A 16,885-nucleotide genomic window follows, 5' to 3' on the forward strand; every position below is an offset into this window, starting at 1 on the left:
TTATTCTCACATCGCTGGCATCGGGACGAAATGTCTGTGGGTGCGCCAGAGAATGTAGGAGATTCGGAAAAGCTCATTTATATTCACAATTTTATTTTGTTCAACATTTCTCATTAGGTACAGATAAGCACCGAGCTATTTGACATACAAGAACCTGCATTTAGCTCTAACCAGGTTAGTACCTGTGGATATTAACACTTCCTGACAGCCTACTTGGGGTCAGATTAAAAGCATTAACCAAAAAATTTATGAACAAGCCCAATCCTGCGTGGGACATTTGGATAAAAAAAAAAGCTGGTGTTAAAAATCACAATATTATCAGTGCAACTCTACTAACATGATAGATGCTGGCTGTCTCCTGATTGTACTTCACATAAGCTTTTATTTTGTTAAGCATTTTTTAAATAGTATTTTAGCAACTTCCTGGCTGGTGAGAGCGGTCGGTGGCCGGCACCAAATCGACCAAACCTCCCGTCGCGCCACTACAGTCAACTCTGACATTTATGTACAGAATGCAAACTTGTGAGGATCCTGTTCAGTCAGCGTGGGAAATATGACGTCGGATCAGATGGGAAACCTTAAATCCCGTCTTCCCTTACGACATGTTTAAGGTCACTTGAGGGTAGATGGGTCCCGTAGCTCAGTGATTCCCGACCGATATGAGAGGTCGTCGAGTCGGGCTTGACTGATTAATCAGCAGGCGTATTATGTCAGACGATAATAAACGGTTGTCGTATTGCTGATTAAAAGCTGATAAAATCGTGCCTGATGAAACAGTAAATGCTGTTCAAATGCTGACAAGCTTCTTTTGTTTGAATTATTTTCTTTTTTTACATAAATTTCAAGATTTTACTCAAGTAAACCTTTTTTAAAAAAAACATTTTTTCTTCCAGCTAAATATCAGAATCGGCCTCAAATAATCCAATAAAGGTTGGGAAACACCGAGGAGAGGCACGTGGCTTGAAGCGGCCCTACTTTGAGGTGGCGCTGGGCACGCTGACGGAGAGCGCCCGGCGAGGGGCGTTGGACACTTGCCGCTGTTGGGACAAGAAGGACTGTCCGGGGGATAGCACCGGGCTGGCGCGGCCGCTCAAGCGTGACTCGATGGCCAGCCTCTGAAAGTTCAGACTCTGAGGGGAGACAGGCGTGTTCCTCCGTAACGTGGGCGACGGCGTGGACGACGGCGTGGGCGGCGCAGTCACATCTTTGACCTTACCTTGTTGTACCAGGCGGAGACTATCAGCTTCTCCTCATACTCACGCAGTCGGGCCTGCTCGCACTGACGCTGCGGGTGACATGTTTCACTAAGTGCCACGTTTGTGAGTAAATGGACAATCGAGAATTACCTCCAGGTTGAGGATCTGTTTGTCTCTGTCCGCCAGCTGGTTTCTCAGTACCTGGATCTCAGCGGTGGCCGGGTTCAGTTTAGGGTCCAGAGCTTGGATCACCTGGAGTCAAGGACGCCAAAGCTCTCAACTTCTCCAGCGCACAGAGGACAGCAAAAGACTAAGCGACTCACGTTGCGAGCTTTCTCCAGGTACATTTTGTACCTTTCCTCCATGGCCCTCATGTCGTCGTCCTTCTTTTTCAGCGCGGCCATGAGCTCGTCCACCTTTAGCGCTAACCAAAACATTTGGACTCGTGAGTGGAGCCCCGGCTCAGCGTGTCGGCGTGAAACTCACAGTTCTGAGTGTTCTCGGGTTGCAAGTCCTCCAGCAGCTCTTTCTTCTTCATGATTTCATCCTGAGCCTCATTCAGCTGGACCCTGAGGAAACAAACACGTGTTTGCTCACTCAGCATATTTCAGCTTCCATCCTGATGGCTGACGTCATACATGTGAGCATCCAGTTTCCGCTTCAGGTTCGACTGGAGGGGGAATAAGAAATATTTAATATTGATTCAAATTCTTTCCTGATGGCATATCTGCCAAGAACTCACGTCATCAGGCTTGACCGCCTGACTCTGCAGTGCCTTCTGGAGGTCCTCAACTTGTTGCTGCAGCTCGCTGACCCGCTGGCGACTCAATCTGGAGGCAACACAAAGCGAGGAGGTTACATTCCAAGCGAGGTGACGAGGTACACGAGAAATGACTCAAATTTGACCATATTGTCAAGCGAGGTGTGACCAAGAATGGAGTGAGCCCGAAACCTGTTCTCCGTGTCCAGTTGGCTGTGACTCTTGTGAGCATCTTCCAGCTGAGCCTGCAGGGAGGCAATCTTCTCCCTCTCAAATTCCTCCTGCTGCACTCTCAGCATTCTGTTTTCGTGCTGAAGCCTGATGAACTTCTCTCTACACGGGACCCCGAAACCAAGTCAGCGGTCTTGGAGATTCTGGTATCGGGGCTGTTGTACCTGTGCTCGATGGGGATCAATTCTGCTGCCAGGTTGTCTTGACTGGGGCTCGTGGAAGGGAGTATCCCTGTAGAGTTTGGATTGTTGAGAACTTAGGAGATGGATGAGCATCATCTCAACTAATTTTTCTATTTAGAAATCTGGGCTGGAAAAACTAAATGGCTACTTTACGAATGCAGCGTACCTGCTTGGGAGAGCTGGTGCTGTTGGGCTTGGGTGCACCGAAGCTCCTCGTTGAGCTCCTTCAGAGAGTCTCGCTCCATAATGATGCGCTGCCGGCGGAGTGAAACGTTACAAATGCCGTCGTCCGTGATCCTCGACCATTTCCTGCGAGTCACACCTCTTTCTCCTTGGTCACCAGCTCGTGTTTCTCCTCCAGCTTTTTCAACTCAAAGGCCTGATTGTCCGCTCGCCGCGTTTCATCCGACAACTTTCTGTGGAGCTCTTGGACCTGATGGGGACGACCAGCATTTCTCAGTTGATTGATCCAAATCAAATCATTCACCTGACAATAAGTGGCCCAGCGCTACCTGCCGCTTGTACGTCTCCAGCTGTGCCCGGGCGGCATTGGCCTTGCGCAGTTCCTCCTCCAGGCTGACGGTGTTCTGCATGTAGATGGTATTGTTCTCCTCCAGAAGTTTCATCTGCCTCTTCAGGTCCCCCAGGTTCTCCAGCTTTCGCTTGTACGTTTCCACCGAGGCCTCCAGCATCACCACTCGGTCCGAACAGTTCCTGAAAGGTTGATGCATGAAAATGCAATGGAGGAAATCCATCTTTTAGACTCCACCAAACAAACCTCAGAACGTCCAGCTCGTCTTTGAGCGATCGCGACTCCTCCGCCAGGCCTGTGAGCTCGTCATTGCGGTGCTGAACTTCCACCAGCTGCTTCTCCAGCTCCTCGCAGTGGATCCTGTAGTCGTCTTTGGCGGCCTCCAGCCTGAAAACCCCCCACCAAGTCTCAAAGCTTTGCTTCTATCTGCTCGTCGTGGTGTTTTTTTGTACTCACCTGAAGTTCTCCTCCTGCAGCAGTTCCAGCTGCTGCTGTAGCTGGCTGTGCTTCCTCCCTGACGGCGTGTTGGGGTCATCAAACATGTCCAACTGATTGGCCCGGTCGGTCAGAATGTCATTCTCGGCTAACAGGCTGTTATGTTCCTCTTGGAGAATGGCCACCTGAAGTTCCGAGAATAAAAAAACAAAGGTAACCTCAGAGAAGGAACTTCTTCACGGTCCAGCAGTAGTGCAAGTTAATGCATGCACAAACACACAGTTAGTCATTGTGGACGTGTCAAATTATTCAATTCACACAGCATGGCCACGAAGCGTCCCGATGGAGCCACCTGGTTAGCGTCAATATCCAAGCAGCACGGGGGGGTTTAGTTCTGCGCAGGTGGGACTTACCTGGCGGCCAAAAGGGAGGCCTGGTGGTGCGGCAAAAGGGACAAGTGAATCTGTCGAGAGTCTGGTTGAAGACGTGGATAGGTCAATGCCTGCTCATGAGTGCTGTGTGAACGCAGAGTGCCGGGCAGACCGGATAAGCTAACAGTCCTTCTGCCACAGCAGCTCCAGACAATGGCGAGATTTTGTTTACATTGACCCGCAGACATGCGTGTGTGTGCTCTCGCTGTGTGTGCGTGTGTGTTTAGAAGAAGCAAAGTCACCTGCTGGTCCAACTCCTGGCAGCGTTGTGCGAGGGCTTCCTTCTCTGAGGAAAGTTCTGACAGTTCCTCCAAAGCTTTTCTTAGCTTGAGACATGCACACGACAATCTAAATTAATAGTTTGCTCATTTGTGCTTTGGAGTCTTTTTTGTAATTTCCATGAAGTGCTTTTATTTTGATTTTATACTGACCTGCTGTTCCAGGTCCCCAGACAGCTCTGCTCCTAAGGGGGTCATGGTCTCTCTATGTAGGAGCTGCGAATGAATGAATGAATGAATGAATGGAAAAAGAAGGCCTTTCATCCATTCACTCCACAGCAAGCAGGACGTGTTGGCTAATCATGCACAGACCTCCTGTATGGCCGCCATGACGACGTGCTGCACAGATTCCTCAAGTGTCATGATGTTCTGGATATATTCTAGAAATAGAGAGATGAATTAAATCAATTAATCACCACAGTCCAACGCGAAGGAACGTATGGTGAGCACCTCACCTTGCCTGCGTTCGCATCTGACGGCGCAGCCCAGGACGAGCTGCAGCAGCCTGCCCAGCTCCACAGGGTCCGAGTGCTCGGCAACCAGGGCCACGTCTGGTAAGGGGAAGTCAGAAAGCCCCTGGACCAAGACCTAGTACCAAGTACAGCGAGTTACACCGAGCACAAAAAGGTCAACCTTTTGCCTCGACTGCCTGAAGATTTGATTACATTAGCGCATACCAGACTTAATCCCAGCTTTATTAGTCACAATGCAGGCTGTTTTCTTTCTTGTGCGTCTTGCTAACAACACAACGATGCGCCTCGATGGACATACGATCACAATGAGATGAGCAGGCGCAGTGACCTTCCAGCATACCTCGTTGTAATACTCTAGCACCATCTGGAGGATCTTCTTCAGGTTGTTCCACTGTGGAGGTCACACACACATATTCAGAGATAAGATTATTAGGTCATACGGTGCAACTATAAGCTGTTTGCTACCTTCAGCCTCCAGTTGTCATCCACGTCTGTTTTGATGCGAGCGAGCCATCCGTCGGTGAACCATGAAGGATCTCTGCACAACACACAACCAACAAAGTTAAAAAAAATAAAACTGCACCACTCCATGTGTGTCTCCTCACATTTGCTGCAGAGTCTGTGATATGGTGACTCCGGTGGTCAGGTCTTCTACCGTTGTGCATGGTGCAGAGTTGTTGAATGTTTGCAGCTGGGGAAGAGATAAAAAAGTACAAAATGTTTCCTGCAGTTATTTTCTTATTTGATAGGTTAACCTACTCTTGGCAATGTTACTTAGAGAAACTAGGCTTAATTAAAAGGATGTGTCGCTAGTCTGCTGGTTAAACAGATTTGTGTTCTAAATGCAGTCACTTGGAGCTGGTGAGGCCAAGTGACTCACCTAAGAACTCTAAGTGAACTTGACACTCCTCGCACAAGTACATTTTGACAAGAAAATCTCACGACTAAGTGCCTTACCAAAGGCATTTGATTCAGTTGATCAAAAACTACTAGTGGTATCGGTATTGAGTATCGGTGCGTACTCAGAGTGAATATCAGTATGAACAAAGTTTCTCGAACCACTTCCAGGTCCTCCCAAATTAAATTTGAGAAATGAAACTTCATCAAATGAGTCCAAGTTCTAAAGTTGCACATGTCTAGCAAACCCATTAAATAAATGGACTTAATTAGATGAATTAACCGGATTAGTCTATGAATTGGGGGATGTCGTCTCGGGACTCCACCTGGCAACCTGTTTACATTAGCAATGGCAAGCGACTTCCCATTACGCTAATACTGTACAAGCACACTAACTGCTGTTAAACACAACTTAAATTAAAATTTGAAATGACTCGTTGTGTTGTTAGATAATACCTGTCGCTTATCTACTTTAGTCAGGCATTTTTAATGGAAGAGCCCGACCCGACCACCTCCAAACAGGTGCTGCCATGGCATTGACTGGTTACCGTGTGTCACAAACATAAAACTCACCCATATTATGAGGCTTTCAACCAAAACAGTTTTGCTCTCGTCCATTTCCCAACTAGGCAAATAAATACATCGATTACTTCCTCTCTACCTGTCCGCCAACCCCGTCCTGTCTCCCCGTTCCTTCTCTTTTTTTGCATTTGACCTCACCTGCTGTCGCGAAGTAAAGCTTTAACGTCAACTACGTAGAAACGGTGGACGTAACAGTCGCTCCACCATAAATGGCGTAAAGGCGAACGTGGATAGCGTATTGGCACTTACGCCTTATTTTGTCAAGGGTTCCTCGCAGGCGGTGTATCCAATCAGCGTCGATGTGCTTAAAGATTGACGGCTGCTTAAACCAATAGCAGAAGAAAAATAGTGATTCCCCGCCCTCTTTTTTATTCCGTTTAAAGGGCCAGACCAACTAAAAAGTACTAGCAATTTAATTAAAAATCGTGCATAAGTGTTGCGAGAGTTACTTGAAATTATGATATAATTTATTAATATAAATATAACATACACAGTCTGTCATTTTATCTTCTGAAATATTCTGTGTCTGATAATCCATATTAGATAGGGTTTCTAAAAAATGCATTAAAATAAATTTACCGCAGTCATAAAAGTGCAGTAATAATACAAAATAGCTACTCCCTATTTGACTTGAAATTTCTCAAACATGGACCATCACTCTCTTTACCTGGGATTACCTGGAAGACACACAAAACCTTGTGATATTTAATGGTGACACAAGACTGGACTTTGCAGCAGCCTCTGTGAGGCGGACCAGGTCTTTTATCTCTCAATCAAGACTGAACCCATCCTGACCCCCCCAATGACTGATGAGTGCTATTTTTAGATGACCCGTTGTACGTGTAGTGCTTACTAGTTTAAGGTCACTTGAGGTGACAGAATTCAATATTTGCTAGAGGGTGGTCTTATTAGTTATGTGTGTTGATTTTATGGGATCATAATGAGGTAGAATGACGTGTCAGGTAAATAATTGTAAGTGGGCATGGTCTGGTTTGACCTTAACCTGCCAGTCGTGTGACCAACGTTGGAATGCAAATTTCATTTTATGGCTTGTGGGATTGTTTTTCCGTGTTAATTTGCTAATCTCACCAGCAGCGTGAGTTCAAGGGGTTACTTAGTACTCGCACCGTACAAAACCGGAGAGGAGAACGCGGTTGATGATTAACAGGCAGATTTCATATAGGCCACACTACTGCTGGCGAGCCGCATTTCACTTCCTCGTCACCAGTTTGCTTCTGCTTCACTATGAACATCTCCAAGATCTCCATGATCAGGTCAGGTCAGACATCCAGCATCACTTTTCAATTTAAATGGAATGCAATTGTGCTACAGATGGCACCAAAAAAATTTGTACTCCGGAGCAGTGATTGGCAATTAGATGATGGAGAGGACGTGTGTTTACCTTGGTCTCCTGTCATATTACAGATGGCGCCGATTTCCTTCTCAAGATCCAACGGGTCAGGGTCACCCGGGCTCGGTCCAAGGCCAGACACCACCAAGCATGGTAAGAATGTCATCATTTCACTTTTTGTTGGTTTGTTGTCCATCTTCCTTTTTATTACTCCTATTATGGAATTGCAATACAATGTTAGCTTTACAGATGCCACATCTATTGTAGATTTTATTCTGGAACTAAGATGGATGACAAGCTGTAAAAACGCTAATATAATGCTGCCGCTCCCTTTTATTGTAGCTCGAACAAGGCCATTGTCGTGTTTTCTTCCCCTCCCATCTACTTCCTTCATCAAGTGATTTTACTGTCTCAGGGTCAGGAATGTCTGCAGTTGTGTCCACCGACAAGCCAGCGAGAGCGACATTGTCCAGTGTGCCTTCAGGTGGCCAGCTTTCCCGTGCAGACCAACTGCGGACATCTATTCTGCGGTACGAGAATCAGCGGCTGGTTGTTTGCCATGCAAAATGGCGCTCTACGGTTTGTGTGTTTAATACATCAGTGCGGTCTGAGGGCCATCTGTTCACTGATGACTAACTCTTTTTAGCTGACTCAGCCACCTTGATGGGTAAAAAAAAACTATGTTTTGTAATATTTGCACATTTCATGACATTATTTGATTACAGATACACTAGATACAGATATTTTGATAAATTAAATTTTACTTTTAGTACTGTTATTTTTGATACAATTGATTTGAATATGGATAATAATTTTCATCTTCTCCCTGTTTTTGCAGCTCCATGTTTGATCGCCTATTGGAGGCACGGGTCTTGGTTAGATGCAGTCAACTGTCCCCTCTGTAGGCAAAAGGTACTAAGCTACATTGCAGTGAGCCTCTGTTATTTGTGGGGGGACAGTGACTCCACAAATGCCCAATTTGTAATTGCACGTAAGTGCCACTAGATGGTGGTAAAGCACTTAAAACAGATGATGGTAAAACATCACACTCATCTTGACAGTACCATATTTTGTGATTGTTTGAATGGAGTGAGAAAGTTCCAAATTGAAATTTCTACTCAGGTTAGCGTCATGTGTCAGCTGTTTAACGAGAGCCGACCGGACCAGCAGTCCAAGGACGTTCTGAACCAAATAAGCGACTACAACAAACGCTATTCTGGAGCGCCCAGACGGGTCAGTACAGGCTGAAGAAATTTGTTTTTTGAATTTTTCATAATTATTTAAATATATATATACACTTATTAAATTAAGTACCTAAGTGTACATTTTTCATTTTTTAAAATAAGATTTTAATTTGTATTTTTAATGAAATATTTAACATATTTTGGGGTATATTTTTGCCAATGTGAAAATTTTTTTAAATTGATAATATACATTCTCAAAATTTGGCTTACCACTCCATTCCGTTTCCAGATACGAGACTACCTGTCGGACGCGCCCGTCCTCTTGCAGCTGGCGTTCCGCAGCCCGGGCACCCCAGGTGGTTTGGTGTGTCTCTTCTTCTTGAGGGTGGCGGTGTGCTGCGCAGGCGCCGCCGTCTCCGCAGCCTCTCCGACGGGTTCCCCTAAAGCACCCCTGTCCCTAAGTGGCCTTTTGGGGCTGATGGACGACCTGGTGGTGGTGGTCTTGCTCTTTCTGTGCATCCTCAACGTCAATCATCAGATGGCGCCGGAGGGAGGGCGCTCTGCCGGCACCAGAATCGTGGCCAGCTAGAAGAATATTAAATCAATTCCAAATCATTATGTACAATAAATAATCGGCATTCTTCTAATCAGGACTGAACGTTCCTGTAAATATAGTATATTGTTTAAAATAAAATACTTGTTTTCTGTCAACTAAAAGTTGTATATATTATTTCTTTTTATACATAATTTTTATTTTTTCATATTTACTTTTAAATATTTGTCAAAATTACTTTGATACCTTACAATTTTAGATATTCTTTTGAGAACTTTCAACATGCATTTTTTACTTGTTAATATTTTTTTCATTTAAATTTTATTTTTATATTAATAATAAAAAACTTAATGTTTGAATGTTTAGTTTGCATTTTATTTTTTGTCAAATTTCACTTGGACAATTGTTGATCTTTTTTTGAAAACAAAATATTTTAAAGGCAAAAAAAAATCTAAAAAAGGTGGAAATAGTACAGTAGTAACAATTGGGAACAAAGGTGCATTCAGCATTTTTGGCTACACCAGGCGGCGGCATTACGGAACATGCGCAACCATGGCGATGTTTGGAGTTGCGGTCTGAAGCTGCGGGGCGCCCACGGCCACTGCCAGCCCAGTGTGCATCGCTCCGGGTGGGGCATCATGGCCAGGTGCCTGCCGTCCCCGGAGCTCAGGCCTGCCACGCCTCGCGGCGAGCCGTTAGGGTTCAGGGGATACTCTTCGGTGGGTTGGCCGGCGTCGTCCAGGTAACGGACCGGGGCCAGGCCACCCGAGGTGATGTCATCAAGAACCCGGGAATTACGGAACTGCATCAAACCTATGCAGGGGGGTGAAATGGTGTTCAATGTGTCTCAATGAATCAAGCGTTCGGTCGGCGAGGTACCTTCTCCGTGAGCCACCCAAACACCCAGAGCCGAGCCTTCCATGCCGGAAAGCCACACGGACGGTGACGCCTGGATCCCCACAGTGACAAAGCGAGACTCGAATCTGCCCGATTTGTTGTGGGTCAGAACCACGTCGGACGCTGGGGGACAGAAAAATAAAACAGACCAAATGAAATAGACAAAATAGTACCGAATACTCGAACGTGACCTATTAATGGGCCAATATTAGCCTTTTTCAAAGTGGGCCGAAGGAAAATGCATCTCACCGGCGCCATCTTGGCTCTCTCCCACCCAGCCCAGCAGAGCGAGCAACTGGCAGCCGTTGCAAATGCCCAGGCTCAGCGTGTCAGCCCTCTGCCGGAAGCGTTCAAACTGGGCTTTGGCGGCGGCGTTGTAGGCCACGGTGGCGGCCCAGCCTTTGGCCGAGCCCAGCACGTCTGCGTAGCTGAAGCCTCCCACAAACACGACAGCCTTGAATGGCTCCAGTGTGATGGCGGCCGAGCACAGGTCCTGCATGGTCACGTCCCACACCTACAAACCAGTGGAAAGATTATGCGGTGACCAACCCAAGCACAATTTGGAATCATAGCCAGATTGAATTGAAAATCTTGCGCACCAACCTCAAATCCCGCCATGTAGAGAGAAGCCGACATTTCTCGATCGCCGTTGCTGCCTTCCTCCCTCACCACGGCCACACGAGGCTGTACCGATGCTTCAACAAAACACATTAGAGGTATAACGATTCATCGACAACTAATCGATTATCAAATTAATCTCATAATCGTTTCTCCAATTTCTCCTAAAATTCTCAGGTTCTCCGGAAGACCAGACATTATTTTTGGAGTTAGTCTCACCAAGCTGCTTGCAAAGAGGCATCTCAGACGGATCAAAGGTCACTTTAAAAGTAGGCTGTGTCCTCCTGGCGAGCCCCTCCTCTTCCTGTTGAACGCAGAGCTCGTCAGCCTGCAGGCGCTCCAGCCGGAAGCTGGTCTCCTCCCACAATGCTCGGAGGACAGGCAAGGGTTCCCTCAGCACTTGTTGTCCGTCCACGCGCACCGTCACCTGGAGATAGTGGAACCAGATAGAAAGTGAAGATGGCGGAGATTAGGGAGATGATGAAGAGGAGGTCTCACCATGGCCTCGGGACCGAAGCCGCTGGTTCTACCGATGCGGTGACATGCAACGCCGGCATCGAGGAATCTGCAGCGCACGCTTTCTTCATCGGGCTCGGACACCTCCAGAAGAAGACCAAGTTCTTCGCTGAAGAGCACCTCCAAGACTGCATCGAGGATCAAGACATTTCATTAGGTACACTAGCACACGCTATGTGTTTTTTAATCCTCAAAGATGCTAATAATGTGGCCATCTCCCTCACCTCCCGGGGCTCCTTGTGACGGCACATCAACGTCCACGCCTCGGTTTCCAGCAAACACCATCTCCAGTACACAGGAAATGAGGCCTCCGTCGCTGATGTCATGTCCTGCGCTCAGCAGACCATCTGAGGGGAGCACGCATTCCATCTCATATACTCACAAATCCTAAAAATACTCTAAAAAAATTGACGATGCATTTCAAAATGGAAACTGACCGCGTATTAGCGACTGAGTGATGTTGAAGCAGGCAGCCAGGAGATGTGGCTGGTCCATATCAGGAGAACAATTTCCAAGTTGAGCGTAGCATTGAGCCAGAGCCGAACCACCCAGACGGTGCTGGCCCGGGCTGAGAGAAACCCACAGCAGCACACCTGGAGACACGAGTCAAAGGTAAGGACAGAACACCTCTTTGGTTTATGTGTCCATTACCTTTGCCATCTGGATCTTCGAGATCAGGCGTGACAGTGGCACTAACGTCTGGACACACGGCGTAGGCCGAGATAACCAGAGCTCCTGAAACACAAGCAAAGTAAGAAACAAAGCAGGTGGCACAGAGTGACATTCGAGAGCATACCTGGAGCTTTCACAGTCTCCTTCCCAACACGTGCTGCCATACTCAGCGAGTCCTTGCCGCCGTCGATGGCCACGCCCAGCTCCCCCATCACCTTACACATGGCTCGGCACGACTCCCAAAGGAGCGCCCCTTCGCCGGGCAGCTTGGCGGCCCACATCCAGTTCCCGCTGCATTTCACGTCCTTGAACAGACACAAAACATTTTATTCCAGAAAAGTTGTAAGTATCTCCAACGTCAAGGTACTAATTGTTTTGTCACGATGAGGCGTCAGCTCACCTTTAACGCAGTGACTTGGGCAAACATCAAGTTGGTGAGGGCTTCGCCAACCGCCATGCGAGCTCCCGCCGCCGCGCTCACCAGCGCTTTGATGGGCTGCTCGCCAATGGCCGTCGCTGCCCCCTGCAGGCCCAACGGCGACAGAGCCACCACGGCCACGTCTGCCAGCGGTGTGTGAAGGGGGCCCACGCACTGTTGCTGGGCCACCAAGCCCGTCACGGACCTGTCCACCTGCACCGAAAGTCGCAAATTGATTGAATTTATTCTTGTATTTACGACAACAAGTAACAAGAACAAACCTTATTGGTCAGGTAGCGTTTGGAAGCCACAGCGGGTAAGCGTAGAACTCGCTCCAGGGCATCTCTGACCGTCAGCCCAGCAGGAAGCTCCAGCGGCTGAAGCACGGGGCTCAAGCGCTCCATCCTGAACTCCTTCTGGGGCATCTTGCCTAGCACCCATTCCAGCTGCAAGTCCACGGGATGGCGCCCGTTCCCAACTGTGCCCTCGTCGTCCACCAACACAATCTGATGGAAAACAGAAGCTAGGAGTAAATTGCAGAAGAACCCTGATACGTCCCATACAAAGATGCGCACCTTGCCATCGCCGGTGATGTTCCCCACAAAGTCCACAGGGCATTTCTCACGTTGGCACACCTTCTCCAAGAAGGCACGGTCTGATGGACGTAGCAGCAGAGCGTTGCTCTCCTGATACTCAGCTCCCCACAACTCCAGCACACTCAGTGTCGGGTCGCCTTTCTGAAATAACACATTTATTATACTTGCACTTTTTTTCTGTAACTGTTTTATTTATACACAGATTGCTTTTTGTGAAACTCACGACGCCTTCAAACGCCGCATTGCTGGGCTCAAAAAGTACCTCTGAGCTTTGATCTGATTTTTCCGTTTCATCTCACCTGGAATCGGCTACAGTAGATGACAGCACCAGCAGGCTCGCTCAGCTCCTTCAGAACATTTCCTGGAAATGAAAAACAAGTGAGTTTCATCATTAAATCGCCTGGGGAAGATTTCCTCCTACCGTTTCCTCCCGCTCCCTGGTCATGAATGCTGCAGATGGGGTTGCCACCGCCGCCGCCTCGTTCCAGGCAGGCCCTCAGCGCTCGATTCATCTTCTGTTCCATCTCGGCGTCTCCTCGCTGCACGGCGCCCAAGTCTCTATCGCTGGAGTTGTCGCCTTGCACCTGTCGGGCGCCAAAACAAATTGGAGCGTTAATATGAATCCACTGAACATCACACAACAGTTGCCATACTTGAACAGATGAAGCCGCTCCTCCTCCCACGCCGATCCGATACACCGGGCCTCCAATCTTCACCACTTCCATACCTGATTGACGAACGCAAGACTGTCGATTAATATGAACGATTACACTAATTTACCACAAAATGAGGAATGAGAGCCCATACAAGAGTTGTTTATTATTATTATTACCTTTCTCTGGCTGCTCTTTCTTGACATGTACATCCTCAATGGAACCGAGTCCTCCACTAAACATGATGGGCTTAATCCACTCTCGCCGTTCCCCATTGGGCAGCCGCATACCAAAGGATCGGGCGAATCCTGGGAAATAAAATATCAGTTTCTTTTTTCTGTAGTCACAATTGTGTGTGCAGATGTTTCATCTACCCACCTGACAGAACCGGCTCTCCAAACTTGTTCCCGTAATCCGAGGCGCCATTGCTGGCCTCGATGGCCACCTGCAACGGCGGGGCGAAGCTGCTGGGGTACTCCCATTTGTCGCCATCTTGCTCCCAGGGAAGCGAGTAACCTGAAGAGCACGTCGGAAGGCGTTAAAGTGTGTGTGTGGCTTTGAGAGCCGGTGAGTCTCGGACCTGGTACGTGCAAGTTGCCAAAGCAGTATCCGGCGGTGCCGGCGATGACGTGACCTCCCTGCCCGGCGCTCTGGACGTCTCGGATGCGGCCCCCGGTTCCCGTGGTGGCGCCGCTAAATGGAGCCACGCCTGCGCATTTAACCACGACACGCTTATAGACCGAAATTGATAAAAAAAGTCAATGTTGTGTTCAAGTGATCTGACCTGTTGGGAAGTTGTGCGTCTCAGCAGTGAAGATGACATGTCGAAGTGACCGGCGTGTTTCATAAGGACTGGCTTGCGAAGTATCTTTGGGGTAGAAGCACTCCAGCTCCATGCCTTTGATACCACTAAACAAACACACAAACACACACTGAAGTGGCGCACAAACACCCAGTGTGTTGTGTGGTTATGTCGAACCTGCTGTTGTCGCAGAAGTTGATGACATTGTTGTCGTTGCTGTGCTTCTGCGTGTCCATGATGAGACGGAAGAGCGTCTCCTCCTGTTCCTGCCCGTCGATGAACACGCGGCCTCGGAAGAACCAGTGGCGGCTGTGCTCGCTGTTGGACTGGGCCAGGTCGAAACACTCCACGCTGGTCGGGTTCCGCTTGATCTTCTGGAACATTGCCGTGTACAAGTCCAGATCCCAGGCGTCGAAGGCCAGACCTATGTGAGGCAGACGCATGAGAGCTTCACTTGGGTTCTTTGACTCCATATTTGTGACTTTGGAAAGTATATCATGAGGACTTTTTTTTCCTCGTTTGTAATTTGAATTTGTTCAAGAAATATTTTCAGTCATCTCATTTGGATGAGTTTTATTTTTCAAATTTTTTTCATCCAATAGATTTTTTTCTTCCATTATTTGTGAATTGTTCATTTAATACATTTACAGTTGTCTAATATTTTCACCAAATTTTCACCCAGTATTTTTTCAAACATTTGTACATTTTAATATTTTTTTGAGTGTGCCATATTAATGGTCACTTCCTCTACGTGTGGTCACGCACAAGCACGTGCAAGATAATGAGAAGCATGGCGGTGGTGTGACTAGCAATAACATTAGTGCAGGCTCATGTGACACACTGAAAAGGGGCCATGAAGAAGAGAACAGAAAATTGATATGTATGCGAATGAGGGATTAAACTAGGAAGGGAAATTTTTACCCAGCTGGTCATTGGCTTTCTCCAGCGCCGCTCGCCCGCCGCTCAGGACGTCCACCTCAAACACAGGCTGCGCTCGAGCGTCCACGGCGAAGGAAGCGACGGGACGCTCGTAGACGCATTCCGTCATGCTGTCATGCAGGAGGACGATCAGATTCTTCACGTCTTTCTGGAAGTTGCTCGTGTCCCCATCGTCCTTCGGCTTGAGGAGGAGAAGACACAGGAATTGATCACACAAATATATTCCTTATTTCTTTTGAGGCATGCTCACCTTGATAAGGAACCTCCGTGACAATTCTACCCGTGTGACGTTGGCAAGGCCGGCGCTCTGGCAGATGGAGACGGCATTGGTGGACCACGCCGTGGAGAAGTTCAGCCTGAAGAACACAATTAGTAGTTTTCTAAGCAGGTCGACTCAATTTTCGTATTACTTTCTTCTTCAAAATATTTTTAATCAATGCAAGAAAAAAATACATCACCACACAGTACCTAGGTCCGATCTCCACCAGAGTAGCCCCGTCACCCTCTTTTAGTTTGGGCGTCTCACTGAGCGTTTGTGCCTGTAGCGGCGGTTGGAACAACCAGATGAGGACCTCCTTGTGTTCTGCACTCAGACTGTCGCTTCCTGCCGCACACAGAGATAATTATCACTAATTATACAGACTATGAAAAGTCTACACACCCCTATGCAAATGGAATTTGCACAGTTGTGTTGATTTTATATATCTACTGGCTGTCAGGTATTTATTTTGCACTTACCCGTCAGCTCCACGTTGTAGCAAAGCTCCGTGGAGATGGACAGCTGGGGGTAGAGCTTGACCCCCTGCTGAAGGCTCCGCTCCTTCACCTCACCACCATAAAATCTCACCACAGCCATGACTGACAGATGAAAAGATTGATAAAAGTTGGGACGTAATATTCTTTCATTTTATCATTGTGTCTAAAATGTTGTCACGCACAGACGCTTGTCTCACACGCACACAATTTAGAAACACACACTAATAGCTACACACACTAAACACTCTCACACATAAACACACGTGATGGCAAGCGTTGTGCCGCACATTCACACAACTTTACATTCTTTTCTCAGCACAGTACGACATTGTATATTCTTCTTGTTACTGAACGACTACCAGGAGATCAATGAAGACAAATTCCTCCTATATTGAATTTTTTTTTGTGATTTCGCGCCATTAGTTACGATAGAAGCTAAACTAGCTGCTAGCTTAGTCCCCCCTCTCAAAAAAGTTAGCTAACTTACGTTAAAGTGTGAGTGAGATGTTCTTTTCGTCCCCGAAGAAGGTAACGAATAGTCGGGAGAGAGGTGACGACGTGACGGTGCTGGTTGGCGCGGTGGTGGAGGCTGTCAGAATGGATGGAAAGCGAGTGACATCCGCGTGGACTTCACTTGGAGAAGCGGACAAGGAGGTGGTGCTCTGCGCAGGCGCAGTGCTTATCTCGAGGAGCGAAGAAGGACGACGAGCTTGTGACACTTGAACGCATCACGGGCCACAACAGAGGAGAATTGATCGAGTTTATCGGCACCAATAAATCAGTTAAAGGTCGATTTTTTTGATCATCTAATACTATTCTTGTAGCATTGTTTTGTAGATTTATATTTTGCATTCTTTTCCAACATTTTACACTTCCATCTATTTTTAATTTTCCAATATTTGCCAATTTTTTTTGTGCACCAATGTACTTTTT

General features: G+C 47.4%; 3 protein-coding genes across 3 annotated transcripts; 1 reads left to right on the forward strand and 2 right to left on the reverse strand.

Moving 5' to 3' along the window:
* Nucleotides 1–73: 73 nt before the first annotated feature.
* On the reverse strand, nucleotides 74–6,160 carry hook1 (hook microtubule-tethering protein 1). Its single transcript, XM_088394532.1, has 22 exons — nucleotides 5,989–6,160; nucleotides 5,124–5,209; nucleotides 4,984–5,056; nucleotides 4,859–4,909; nucleotides 4,501–4,633; nucleotides 4,358–4,425; nucleotides 4,199–4,261; nucleotides 4,010–4,093; nucleotides 3,358–3,521; nucleotides 3,148–3,288; nucleotides 2,882–3,083; nucleotides 2,692–2,802; nucleotides 2,536–2,623; nucleotides 2,352–2,418; nucleotides 2,149–2,289; nucleotides 1,939–2,026; nucleotides 1,835–1,866; nucleotides 1,683–1,765; nucleotides 1,520–1,620; nucleotides 1,347–1,448; nucleotides 1,217–1,285; nucleotides 74–1,130 (listed from the first exon to the last, which is right to left on the reverse strand). Exons 1-22 carry the CDS (start codon nucleotides 6,031–6,033, stop codon nucleotides 972–974), a joined length of 2,151 nt encoding a protein of 716 aa, XP_088250658.1. The 5' UTR covers nucleotides 6,034–6,160; the 3' UTR covers nucleotides 74–971.
* Nucleotides 6,161–6,809: 649 nt separating this feature from the next.
* On the forward strand, nucleotides 6,810–9,176 carry LOC148388689 (E3 ubiquitin-protein ligase RNF170). The gene is made up of 6 exons (XM_088394544.1): nucleotides 6,810–7,271; nucleotides 7,423–7,501; nucleotides 7,764–7,878; nucleotides 8,187–8,260; nucleotides 8,471–8,581; nucleotides 8,822–9,176. Exons 1-6 carry the CDS (start codon nucleotides 7,243–7,245, stop codon nucleotides 9,119–9,121), a joined length of 708 nt encoding a protein of 235 aa, XP_088250670.1. The 5' UTR covers nucleotides 6,810–7,242; the 3' UTR covers nucleotides 9,122–9,176.
* Nucleotides 9,177–9,438: 262 nt separating this feature from the next.
* pfas (phosphoribosylformylglycinamidine synthase) lies at nucleotides 9,439–16,621 on the reverse strand. Its single transcript, XM_088394529.1, has 26 exons — nucleotides 16,440–16,621; nucleotides 15,935–16,054; nucleotides 15,665–15,800; nucleotides 15,447–15,552; nucleotides 15,179–15,377; nucleotides 14,435–14,681; nucleotides 14,240–14,364; nucleotides 14,036–14,164; nucleotides 13,834–13,971; nucleotides 13,635–13,763; nucleotides 13,456–13,529; nucleotides 13,224–13,386; nucleotides 13,102–13,163; nucleotides 12,782–12,943; nucleotides 12,488–12,712; nucleotides 12,189–12,419; nucleotides 11,913–12,093; nucleotides 11,768–11,851; nucleotides 11,554–11,709; nucleotides 11,341–11,463; nucleotides 11,099–11,244; nucleotides 10,820–11,027; nucleotides 10,586–10,677; nucleotides 10,232–10,496; nucleotides 9,965–10,105; nucleotides 9,439–9,898 (listed from the first exon to the last, which is right to left on the reverse strand). Exons 2-26 carry the CDS (start codon nucleotides 16,050–16,052, stop codon nucleotides 9,588–9,590), a joined length of 3,951 nt encoding a protein of 1,316 aa, XP_088250655.1. The 5' UTR covers nucleotides 16,053–16,054; nucleotides 16,440–16,621; the 3' UTR covers nucleotides 9,439–9,587.
* Nucleotides 16,622–16,885: the final 264 nt, after the last annotated feature.

The sequence above is a fragment of the Syngnathus floridae genome, chromosome 13 (genome assembly GCF_059516105.1).
Source record: "Syngnathus floridae isolate MCC-2025c chromosome 13, RoL_Sflo_1.0, whole genome shotgun sequence".
NCBI classification, from domain to species: domain Eukaryota; kingdom Metazoa; phylum Chordata; class Actinopteri; order Syngnathiformes; family Syngnathidae; genus Syngnathus; species Syngnathus floridae.

Coding starts and splice junctions, on each gene's coding strand:
- hook1 (XM_088394532.1), bottom strand. CDS start 6,033: ATGGACGAGAGCAAAACTGTTTTGGTTGAAAGCCTCATAATATGG. Junction 5,057..5,123: donor TCACAGACTCTGCAGCAAAT/GTGAGGAGACAC, acceptor TGTGTTGTGCAG/AGATCCTTCATGGTTCACCG. Junction 2,290..2,351: donor TTGATCCCCATCGAGCACAG/GTACAACAGCCC, acceptor GGTCCCGTGTAG/AGAGAAGTTCATCAGGCTTC.
- LOC148388689 (XM_088394544.1), top strand. CDS start 7,243: ATGAACATCTCCAAGATCTCCATGATCAG. Junction 7,879..8,186: donor CTGCGGACATCTATTCTGCG/GTACGAGAATCA, acceptor CTGTTTTTGCAG/CTCCATGTTTGATCGCCTAT. Junction 8,261..8,470: donor GTCCCCTCTGTAGGCAAAAG/GTACTAAGCTAC, acceptor ATTTCTACTCAG/GTTAGCGTCATGTGTCAGCT.
- pfas (XM_088394529.1), bottom strand. CDS start 16,052: ATGGCTGTGGTGAGATTTTATGGTGGTGAGGTGAAGGAGCGGAGCCTT. Junction 13,530..13,634: donor GAAAGAGCAGCCAGAGAAAG/GTAATAATAATA, acceptor TTCGTCAATCAG/GTATGGAAGTGGTGAAGATT. Junction 11,710..11,767: donor CGAAGATCCAGATGGCAAAG/GTAATGGACACA, acceptor TCGTGTCTCCAG/GTGTGCTGCTGTGGGTTTCT.